Source organism: Atta colombica, unplaced genomic scaffold (assembly GCF_001594045.1).
Source record: "Atta colombica isolate Treedump-2 unplaced genomic scaffold, Acol1.0 scaffold12, whole genome shotgun sequence".
Lineage (NCBI taxonomy): Eukaryota > Metazoa > Arthropoda > Insecta > Hymenoptera > Formicidae > Atta > Atta colombica.
In genome coordinates this window covers 2175071-2187824 of record NW_017259206.1, presented here as the reverse complement: position 1 = coordinate 2187824, position 12754 = coordinate 2175071, and the positions used below count along the sequence as shown (strand labels likewise).

General features: G+C 36.7%; 1 protein-coding gene across 1 annotated transcript; it reads right to left on the bottom strand.

The window, feature by feature from the left end:
* Positions 1-1622: 1622 nt before the first annotated feature.
* Positions 1623-2665, bottom strand: LOC108694220 (histone-lysine N-methyltransferase SETMAR-like). Its single transcript, XM_018203588.1, has 3 exons — positions 2662-2665; positions 1971-2168; positions 1623-1864 (listed from the first exon to the last, which is right to left on the bottom strand). Exons 1-3 carry the CDS (start codon positions 2663-2665, stop codon positions 1623-1625), a joined length of 444 nt encoding a protein of 147 aa, XP_018059077.1.
* Between the last annotated feature and the right edge of the window lie 10089 nt (positions 2666-12754).

The window sequence follows — 12754 nt, the reverse complement described above, 5'->3', positions numbered from 1 at the left end:
TATTTTTTTAGCAACATGAGGCCGAGTCTTGTCATGAAGAAGAATAACTTTATCATGTTTTTGCTCGTATTCTGGCTGTTTTTGACGCAATGCATGGCTCAAACGAATCAATTGTAGCTAATACCGATCGCCCATATGGAATCGCCAGGTTTCAGCAGCTCATAGTAAACAAGACCCTTTTGGTCCCACCAGATACAGAGCATGATCTTCGAACCATGAATGTTCGGTCATGGTGTTGATGTTGTCGATGACAACGATTGACCGGGCACAGCGTAGTATTTTTTCTTCTTGGGGTTGTCGTAGAATATCCACTTCTCATCTCCAGTCACAATCCGATGCAAAAAACCTTTTTTCTGTTGTCTTTGAATCAGCTGTTCGCAAGTGAAAAATCGCCTTTCAACGTCTCTCGGTTTCAGTTCATAAGGCACCTAATTTCCTTGTTTTTGAATCATTTTCAATGGCTCTCAATCAGAAACGACTTGTTGAATTATCCCCAATGATTCTGCAAGCTCCTCTTGCGTTTGACTCTGATCTTCTTCGAGTAATGCCTCTAATTCTTTGTCTTCGAATTTTTTTAGCTGTCCAGAGCGAGGCTTGTCTTCAACGCTGAAATCTCCATCCTTGAAATGTCGAAACCATTTTCTACATGATTTATCAGTTGGAGCAGTGTCACCATAAACTTCGATAAGCATTCGATAGGCTTCAGCCGCACTTTTTTCCAATTAAAGCAGAAAATGAAAATCCTTCCACAAATGCTGCTTGGTTAACACAAAATTCGACATTTCAAACACAGTAAAAATCAAGGTTTTTGTATGAAACTCAAAGCGATATAAACTGAATATTATTAGCAAATATTTAACCTTTCTGAAACCGCCAAAATCAGCTGTCACTGTGAACTATTCACAACAGCTGGAATCATCTTTCGGGAAACGGACCGAACTAATTTGTACTTACAATACATTAATAAAAACAGACACGAAAAGCAGAAATCTCATTCAACCGTGATCTAACTTTTACTAAGGCACCACTGTACAAGCTTACAGCGTCACTACGTCGACAGAATAAAATTCAGTGCATGAATTTTTTTGTACATACGTATATATATATATATATATATGTATATATATATATATTGGGTTGTCCGGAAAGTTCATGCCGATTTTGAAGAAAAATTGAAACGCAGAAGATTTAAATTTCAGTATATATTTATTAAATTATATAAGTGCCATTCTGTTCTACAACCTTTCTCCATCTTTCAGGCAACTTGAAAATTCCTTCCAGAATCTCTCAAGTTTTTCAGCGAAAAACTTTTCTAAGCAATTTTTTACCTCGACTAAAGAGTTGAAGCTTTTTCCATTAAGGGAATTTTGTAATGATCGAAATAGGAAATCAGAGAGCGCGAGGTCTGGTGAATATGGTAGACGGGTAGAACATCCCAACCGAGCTCCAAAACTTTTGTCGAGTTATCACAGACACATGAGGCCGCGTATTGTCCTGATGAAACGTCCCGATGATGCCCTTTCGATTCGCTATTTCTGGACGTTTTTGTTCAATTGCTATTTTCAATTCTAATTGGGAACAATATTTTCTCTGAATTTATCATCTCGTTGTTTGGTAAAAACTCATAATACAAGATCTCTTTCCAATTCCACCAGACACAGAGCATGACCTTCTTTGGATGAAAGGACCGGCTTTTGGAAAGGTGGTTCATTCTGCTTTCTCCGAGATCTTTTTCGCTCAACATTATTGTAAATGATCCATTTTTCATCCCCCTTCACTACTTGCTTCAAACATGATGTCTCCTCGTTGCGTTTATAGAGCGAGTCGCAAATGGAAATGCGATCCATCAGATTTTTCTCCTTCTCTTAAATCGTGGGGAACCCATATATCAAAACGATTTATGTAACCAAGTTTCACAAAATGCTCGTGGATGGTGGATTTTGATATATTCAACATTTCTGCTAATTTACGTGTCGTATAGCATGAGTTATTCTCGATCAATGTTTTAATCTGATCTTCATCTGTGATGGAGGGCCAACCCAGACGTTCTTGATCTCCAAGGTTGAAATCAGCTTTAAACCTAGCAAACCACTTCCGCACAGTTCTTTCAGTTACAGCATCTTCGCCAACAGCGCATATCTTGTTTGTTGCTTGTGTGGCATTTTTGCCTTTCCGGTAAAAGAAAAGCATTAAATGACTAAAATGCATTTTGTTTTCTTCCATATTCAAAGACATAAAATTGACAAAAATTAACGTATCACAACCAAATTTTTTTCCAAGTATGCCGAAGTACCGTCTTTTACGATATGTACGCATGTCATTTGTTTTCAATCGTTCTGATATATTCAGACCTGTCCTTATGCCACCTACCAAAAATCGGCACGAATTTTCTGGACAACCCAATAGATTCAATTGGATGTAATTGGATTGAAAAAGTGAATTTCCTATTCAAAATTTTGAATTGAACAATATTCATAATGTTTGTTATGTGCACAAAAAAAGCTAATTTTTTTAGATTGAAAGATATAGAGATATGCAATTCCTATAAATGAACATAAATGCATTCATTTTAATCAATATTTCTGAAAATCTGAATTCATTTCAATTCATTTCAATCCATTCTCGTTTTTTGGAAGTGTATGCCTTGCTGTGTCCGCGTACTCATAGTGCCAGATGTGGTGTGCGTTTAAATTCCCTACAATTAACACATATTTATATTTGTTAGTGAAGCGCGCTCAATAGCGTGTCCAATATATCCGGAGTAACGCTGTCGAATGTCTATAGATATTTATGATATAGTACTATGGGTATTAAGCTGCAGCTCAATCTCCTCGATTTCCCAGAAAAGAAAGTCTAATCCTTGATGGATGAGGTAAGGTCCAATGAGTCGAACATCCTTCCTTACGAGAACGGCAATTCCTCTGTTGCCTCTATCCACAATAAGATGTCTAAATTATATGTGAGATGCCGTGCTAAACATGGTGTTATGTTTAAGAAGCGTCTCTTGTAGACATATAATATCATATTTGAATAATACAGACTAGATTTGGGACAAGTTGCCGAGGAAATCTCACAATTTCACTATATGATAGATTCTTACTTGATTTCCTTGTAGTAGCCGTCTCTGTTGCGGCAAAGATAAAGAGGATGATTATTAGAAGGCACCAGAAGACCTCGAGTAATTATTCGAATTGAAAGGATTAATGAACTGCATTCCTGTGGAAAGAAAATTAGTTAAACTAATTGATAAATTGAGTAATGTCCAGTCCTCTGTTCCGATTCATTAAACCGAGCAGCAATTTTCCTATTAAATTAACAAAAGAATTAGGCAAATCAGGGAAGGGAGAGAAAATCCCTATCCTCGCCCTGTGTCGGCCACTTTGGGTAAGAATTTGCCGAAAGCATTCCATTCCCAAACTGCGATGTCGATCTACCATTAGGATACAACAGCTTTTCTTTATGCTTTCTCTCTTTGGTTGGTCACTGGGTGTCGCATCCCAGTGAGAATTAGCACTCAAGCATTGATAGATTGGAGAGGAAGGGGAGACGGTGAGCTCACTCTAGCTGCGTTCGGTAATGCAAATCTGAGGCGTCGAAGTGCTCTTATATTATATGGGTTGTTCAAAAAGTCATTGCGTTTTTTCCAATAGATGGCGTTGTCCACGTTTATTTGTATGCGAGCACGACATGAATGTCAAATGTTTACGCGCGTTTTGTTGTTGACATTCAACCTAAAAATAAAAAAAAAAGTTGACGCGATTCGGTCGAGTTTTGTGCTTGCAATTGTGATTCGAATATGGAGAATTTTGAAGAGCATATTCGCCATATTCTGTTTTATTATTTCAAAAAAGGAAAGAAAGCAACTGAAGCAAGGGAAAAGTTGCGTCGAGTTTACGGTAGAAATGTCGTCAAAAAACGCCAGTATCTAGTTCGCCCGATTCCGTGATGGTGATTTTTCAGTCAAAGACGCTCATCGCTCCGGTAGACTTTCCAAGATTAACGATGATGAAATGAAAGTATTGGTGCAAGCAAATAAGCAATAAGCATTCAACGGTTCGGGAGCTTGCTACCGCTCTAAAAGTGTCCGTTAAAAGTATTCATGGCCAATTTGAAATCGCTAGACTTCGTAAAGAAGCTCGATGTTTGGGTACCGCATGAGTTGAAAGAAATTCATCTGACGAATCGCATGAGTGTCTGCGATCAACTCATCAAACACGAAGAAAACGATCCGTTCTTAAAGCGTATGATCACGGGCGACGAAAAATGGATTATTTACAACAATGTCAGTCGAAAAAGAAGTTGGAAGTAGACGAAGTGAAGCACCGGAAAGGCAAGCAAAGGCGGAGATCCACCAAAAGAAGGTAATACTGTCAATGTGGTGGGATTGGAAGGGACCAGTCTTCTATGGGCTACTTCCAAAGAACAAAACAATTAATTCCGATGTCTACTGTGGGCAGCTGCAGAAATTAAGTGATGCCATCACACAGAAACGTCCCCGAGCTAATCAATCGTAAGGGTGTGGTGTTTCACCACGACAATGCGAGACCACACACAAGTTTGGTCACTCGGCAAAAATTGTTGCAACATGGTTGGGATGTGTTACCACATCCACCGTACAGCCCAAACCTTGCACCATCAGACTTCCATCTTTTTCACTCCTTGCAAAACTCCTTGAATAGTAAAACGTTTGCTTCTGAAGATCTCATCAAACAGCACCTAGACAAGTTTCTCGCAGAGAAGGATAAGAAGTTTTATGAACGTGATATTATGAAGTTGCCCAGGAGATGGCAGAAAGTCATCGAACAAAACGGCCAATATATCATTGATTAATGTTCATTATATATATATATTAAATAAACACACCTGAAAATCAAATGAGAAAAACGCAATGACTTTTTGAACAACCTAATAGCATATAGAATGTTCTTATATTACGTGCTATAGAAAAAGAGCACTCCGACGCCTCAGATTTACATTGCCGAACGCAGTTTATGAGCTTATTCATTTCCTATTCATTTCTTCACGCGGTTTTTGTTGTGGCAATCCACCTTCCTTGTGACCAAGGACGTCAGCATACAGATCATATGCGTATCCCGCATAATCATTCAAAATCGCATAACGATTGATACCTGAAAAATCGTTCATGCTGATACAAGAAGCGAACTCTGTACAATCAGCTTTGTGCTTCGCATTCTTTGGATTGAGCAAAGGGAAATTGCCATAATTAAAATGCGGGTCGCTCATAGGTTATTGGTTCTGTTATTGTTACTACTACAATATATTTTATTCTGTTCTTTTCATCTTTTAAAGAAATATTTTCTGTAGCTGTTAAATATAGGACCACTTTATGTTTCCTGAATTAGGAGATAATCATGGGACGTGACCAAGTATTCTCCCAGACAATTGATGCATCTCGGTGATTGGGATTTATGTGGACAATCTGCATCGTTCTCATGTACTCCATCTTTACAATTTTTTCCACAATAGAGGCAGTGAGCGTCACTCTTGCATTCTTGCCAATATGATCAACTCTGCAACAATTGTAACAATTCTGGGGATGTATATTGATACTTCATACCTAATCTTGAACAGCACTACTTGTTTAAGAAGTCGTTGTTCCTCGAATTTAATATACAAAGTGCACGATGGGACAAAACTATAAAAGGAAAGAGGTAGGATTTTATACTTTCGAATATTTGATTTGAATTGTGTTCTGCAATCCTATCTCGTGATGACACCGTAGAAAGTTAGATTGTCAGAAAAGGCGACTGCATAATCGAGGATAGTCAGAGTTTAGTGATTTTATGAAAGCAGTAGTCTTTGATTTTGGCTATTCAATAACAATGTGATTCTTTATTCAGAAATTTATCACTTACAGATATGATTTGAGAAATGGAGAGCAAGCCGTTCCAGCGCGAACGCAATATCGATGCGGCGATTAAATATCTTCCTGCTATAGAAAATCACGTGGTACAACTCTACCGAAATGTGTTACTCATTGCTCTACTACTCCAGATCTGATTTTGCTCCGTTGCTCCGATCCGCACGCTTGCTCTGAAGCGGCTTATTATACAATTACCGGCGCTGTCGCCCTACGATAGATGCATACGCAGGATCAATATTATATATTAATCTATCTGTAACTATGATGATCGTTCTCGCTTTCTGACGGATCGCACAATACTTACATAATCTTTCTTACATAATCTTACCGTTGACTCTGACATGTCTATTAAGTCTTGCCACTTCCTCTATTTTAATTGGAGATTCGATAAAAGATACAAGTATTTATTTCTTGCAGGATATTCTTAATGACACTCGTTCTTATTACTCTATGTTGAGGGATGAATGCTTTAAAGTTATGTTTTGTTAAAAGCGTGTTTTTAAGAGGTTATTGGCTGCTATATATGTACTTAGTTCTGCCAAGATTTTACCCTTGTCTAATTTTTTAATTTCGCGGATGTCATCGCTCGCTATTATGACCTTTCTCACTATCGTAGAATGTAGAGACATGGGGGCCGATATCGAGTTTTTATCTTTGGTGATATCGATCGTGTGTACAGAATGCGTCATTAGGATTCGGACAAATCGAATAATTTCTTTAAATAAAATATTTTTAATGAAAAATTAAATATTACAAAAAATCCTTTTACATGGCACTGGGGGATCTCTGTAGAGACACAATTATTCGATATGTTCCCTATTAGTTTGAATAACGGTCTCTATTCTCGGTCTGATGCATTCGCACGCTGTAATGTAGCGTTGCGTCGTCCATGCCGATGATGCTGCCTCAATAGTGGTTCTTAATTGAGATGCCGAAACTTGTTTGTAATCCTTTCAATTACGCTCCATACGTAATAATCCAAAGGATTTAAATCTGAGCTATTGAGAGGCCAGAATTCCTTGGACCAAAACATATCGACATTATTCGAGAGCCAATTTTGAATCAAATGATTTGTATGAGTGCACCATTCTGCTGAAAAACATATGGCCTTCTGGACGCCACAGTTTCCACGACTTCATTATACCCATCAGAACGCGCAACGATTGTCCTGAGTCATCCGAAATCAGCGCTTAAGTCCTTTCAATGACTGTGAGGGTCCTATGATGCATTCTTTCGAGTGACTCTTCGCTGGTATATTGGAACCTTCGTTGGATTGTTCTAAAGCCGTATGTTTACTAAAATGTCATAAACGATTGATCTCGAGTATCCAAAGAACTGAATTATTTCCGTTGCTGATCGCCCAGCGCGAAGGCCTTTGATGATCGCGACTCTTTGATTATACTCCGCACTTGGTTTCAATCACGGCCATTTTGAGAATATGTTTACTAGAAACATCAGGCTTTCTTGGATGTCAACAACAAGCTCTAGCGAAGGCACAATATAGCGAAAAATTTTAATTGAAATTTGTTCGGATTTTGACGACGCACCCTGTATATGCACAATGCATGGAAGAAGATCGCGAGAAGTGTACGTGTGATGTTTAGATATCGCCCGTTCTTCTATATAGCGTTTTTGACGGATTTGCGCTTCCGAATACATTATCTAGGGTCAACGTGATGCTACAAACTCTTTGAAGTATTTTTTAATTGATCAGTTTGTAAAATTCTTTCTTCTAATTGGTTCACCAAATGCTTCAAAGCATTTATAGCAAGACTTTGACAGCCCTAGATTTTCGTGAATAAGGAAAGCTTTTCAGATTACGTACGCGTCAACGGCCGTGCGCCAATGCTTTACGCAGAATTGGCGCAGAATTAACTGCTATTACAGTAGCTTTCTTGGATTTGCTGCAACTTATCGTGCTAGATGCTTCATCTAAGTCTGTAGTAGATTTTTTAAGAAAGATCCAGGATCTTTTTATCAATCCATGCCCTCAGCGTCAGAACAAGCATTCATTGAATGATCTCTCTATGTTATCATCCCCACAATTTCAGCAGCCAGTGTGCCGATGCAGACCGGAATTCCATGTCACCAAAAGGAGGAAATAAGGAGGTTTACTTCATTAAAGATTGCTTTTTCTCAAATTCATTAAAGTGTTCAAGAATCGCGCACGCAAGACGGTCTGGGGGGGGGGAGGGAGTGAGGGGGAACCCGAATTCGGATATCCAGTCCCATCCTCTGAGGAAGCCGAAGTCTCGCTCATAAGTTATAAAGAAAAATTTTATGTCTCACTAGCTAATATATACTAAATTTAACACTAAAAAATTAAATTAATGCCCTAACATCCAGCGAGAGCGCAAACAATAGGAGAACAAAACTCAAATCGCCTATAAATCGCGAAACAATGCAATTACACAATGAAACCACAAATAGCGCACAGCTCGAGGCGCCATGCGCGACTGATGATTAACCATTATGAATTTTAGGTCCAGAGATTCGAGATTCGAGAAATCCGAGTTTTGATATTGGAAACCAGACTAAGATTGAATGAACGACTAGGAATAACTAGGATAACCAGTCTAAGAAGTACTAGGGTTTAAAAAGTGTAATCAAAATCAGGTTTCTGAATTAGTATTGGTGAAGCTCGATAGGCGGCGTTCGAATCACAAAATTCTTCTCATATACGCTTAAGTGGAGAACACAGACTCTTGCATAACATATAAAGCTAGTTCTACATCAAATCTATCAATATGAAGCTGCGTTGGCTGTCGCAACAAACTTGCGATCGGCTTACAATTAATGTAGAACTTTAGACATAAGAAGGTTTTAGACATAAGAAAATCAACCAATTGGAGTTCTTTATTTTATGGAAAGGAAGGAAACGAAAAACTTCGATTGGTACATTTTCTTATGTATAACACATGAGGCATAAGAAATTATTTATGCATATTTAATATTTATGCATATGTTTATACGGCTATGCAAATTTGTGTGGAATGGTCCTAATGGCCTTACTCTTTGACATCATGCCACTGAATTATATGTACACTAGAATGGACATCTTCATTGTGAATCATATATAGTTTTCGGCCCGATCGGATTTGCACTTAGGTTACAAAATGTTTCGCTATTGGTTGACGTTACACGCTCTATCAATAGGAGAGCACGAAACATCGTTACTTCAACCCAGATTAGTGCAAACTCGGTTGAACCGAAAACGCTAAGATTTGTTCTACAATACGTCGTATGTACAATACGACGTCAGATGTCGAACGCATGCGTATTTGGTTCTCGCATGGAAAGAAACAATCGACCATGATTGGTTAATTTGGCATACAACAACGTCACTCGACCGATTGTAGACTAGGCTAATAGGAAAGTGGCGCCAATTAATCAACGCCATTTTAATTTGATCATAAGAGCGAATCAGAAGCTTTCAGATGCGCATTTACATCTAGTGTTCTTTAATAAAATACATATCAGCAAGATCATCATATGTGGGGGATTATATTTGAAAGATTACTTTGAAACATTATAAAATCGCATAACTGTAAAATGTGCAAAGCATCAACATGAAGTGCTAGGTATGGGCAGAGAAGAAAAAAAGGTCATTTTATAAGTAAGAAGTTTTGTATTAAATGTATCAATTCCTCCACATGTGTTACAATGGGTGCATTCGGGGAAACATTATTCACGCTATGGACACAAACGCTACCAATGCTGTTCTTGGAGCCAATAGCGCGATAGCGTTAGCAAGCTCCATCCTAGCGATCCTAGCGTAGCGTTGGTAATATTTTATTAGACATAAACGTGAGTATTCGCATATCCACCATTTTTATTCCTTTCCTCACTCCTTGCCCTGTTCGTTCTCCGCTGCTAAGCTGAGAATTGATCATTACAGGTTAGGTTATAGCTTCTAAGTTGTTGAAAACCTTGTAATTCGTATTTATGTATTTCCGCACTTTTATATATATAAGACGAACTATAAGAGAAGATGAAAAGAAGGAAAAAACTGAAATATATATGTATATATTAACTAAAATATTATATATTAACGAAGGCAAAAAAATTTATAAACTGCCATGTTGCGTTGCAGTAAACTGTATCAATAGATCAGAAAAAGATATTCGATTTAAATTTTATTTATTTAAATTTCCTGTTGATAATATTCGTCGACAACTTGCTATATTGCTGTAAAATAAATATAGAATAAACATCACTATACTTCCTCGCAGAGAAATTTCAATTCTTTTCTTCAAATTGACATATTTGACACCTTATTTAGAAATAATCGCTAAATACTCTTTAGATCCTGCACTAATATTGCGATTAGATTATTCAATTGATTTTAAGAGCAAAAATAGAAAAGAGATTGAAACAAAATTTCAAGCAGCAAATACAAATCACAACCTGTAATAACCCGTCACAGCTCAATGATGGAATGGAGACAGGGCAAGGAGTAAGAAAAGGAATAAAAATGATGGACGCGAATATCTACGTTTCTAATGCTCTAGTTTAACCAGAGAGATATATTCGTTGAGGTTAAGTTAATGTAGGGGATTCTGTTTTCAATCACCAAACAAACTTTTCCCTATAATTAAAATTTTTAAGATTTTGTGAAGTATTCCTAACGTAAATTTTTTATTTTCTCGTAGTGAATAACAGAACGCAATCTCAATTGCAATCTCTATGATAGTTTGCCGCTAGGCCGAAGTGAACAATGTAGAAACTAGATCAAAAAATTAATAGTTACACTAGGTAAATTAATCAGATAAAAGGAAGAATCCTTGAGCATCCGTTGTCGATTTCAGAAGAAGAAGCATATCTACATCTAATAAAGATCTTAAGCATCTGCAGCGGAATATCCTGCCATACCGCAATCATTTTTTCCGTACACGGGAATTAAAAATTGCAAGTAACAAGATACCTCTAACTTTCACATTTTATAATGAAATCAAATACACAAGTTGCACTTCGCAGAACTTTGAAAAGTTAAAGATGATACACAAGTAAGAATTATGTTCATTCCAGCCTAGTGGCAAGCCATCAGCAGAGATTAAAATTGAGATTGCATTCATTATGATAAAATTTGAAATTCATACATTACATAAAAGTTTGGTTAAACCAACGCTATGCTAGGATCATTCATGGAGCTTGTTAACGCGTTATTGGCTCCAAGAATAGCGTTGGTAACGTTTGCGTCCATAGCCCGAACGCACCCATTGACGAATGTTAAACGCTACCCACGCTACGCTAGGATTATTCACAGATCCATAAACGCTATCTAATACATTACTTCAGAAGAAATAGCATTGATAGCGCGCAGATTGTGACGTAACACGCTATCATAGTGATGATCACGTTATGATCGTGTTTGTTAGCACTATTTGCAACTCCGCGACAGTTTGTAACGCTTTAAATATAGCGCGAATAGTGTCTTCCCGAACGCACCCAATGTATTAAAAGTGTTATTAATGTTATTTTGTTGTACTAATAAAATTGAAGTGACATTTTTGTTTACATATCATTCATGTCCATATAGATTTTCATACATCGATAGTACATCGATCGATATATTGATCACAGAGCGCGCGCGAATGCTTTTGATTCGTCCCAAATATCGTCCCAACTAAAATGGTGATTGATTGAAATTGTGGTCACGAATTTTCTTCCATTCCAGTGTATACAGAGAGAAACCTGAGAGAGAACATGATGAGACTAAAACCTATAACAAAAATATGTAACGCAAAATAGCGATAAATCGATATTTGATTCATAATATAATAGGTGTGTTTGGCAACTCGCATCTTCTGCTACATGTCATTTCATCTACGTTCGGTATTAATATTTCTAGAACTAATCGAGCTGCTCGATCTCCGGATTGAAAGACCGAGCTCGCAGAGCTAATGTACATTTTCGCGCCTAAATTAAATTCATAACCTGTATATTTATGATAATATAATCCAACTGATTCGTTAACATAATGTATATTTATCTCTTTTAATATTTCTATTTTACAAATAGTGTATTTGAACTGTTATAATGTCTGAGTCTAAACGCTCAAACAAATACTATCAAATAGAAATTGATGAAGTACATTATGTACATTTAACAAGAAAAGTAAGTTTTTAATTCTTTTCCTCTTTATGAATTTGAAGTTACGTATTTGAAAACAAAGAATTTGATAATTAATTTTTAGAAAAGCTTATGTTGCACATACATATAGAATGAAATAAAATCAAACTATATTAATATATTAAAGATTCCAACAAATATAAATCAAGTGATATAATTTATAAATTGCTGAAATTTATTTTGCAATGTAGTATTTTCTTTTAAGAAAACACACCTTGCATATAAGTCTGCTACATTCATATGTAACGATCTATTTTTAGTTTATAAGACTATTATTAGTTTCGAATAAAACAAAAGAAATTTTCAATTAACAGGAGATTTTTTATTTATTCATAAAAAAAAACAATTTTATTTTATAATCTAATCTTAAAGGACAGTTTAGCTCTGTAGCGTTCGGAATTAATTCTTGGCACTCGGATTGCTCGAAGATCAAACTCGTGACCAAGCTCGTCATCTGCTAACTCGCATCTCAGATTTACATTGCCGAACGCACCTAATCGTGCTAACGTAACACGATTATATGAATCAAATATCGATTTATCATCAGTTTTGAAAAGTGGACGATGTATCCTAAGAAAAGTGAATGTAGCTATGTAATTTACATTTACTTTGTCAGAGAACAATAATGCGCGGCAACATTTTGCAGTTACAGGTTTTGGGCCGTTATGTCCTCTCTCAGGAGTTTCAGATTTCTCTGTGGTGTATATATATATATATATATATATATATGAGTGCGTT

Bases quoted from the DNA above. Each gene is read 5' to 3' on its own strand.
- LOC108694220 (XM_018203588.1), bottom strand. The intron at 1,865-1,970 runs GTAAATTAGCAG...CCACGATTTAAG, and splicing joins TAACTCATGCTATACGACAC to AGAAGGAGAAAAATCTGATG.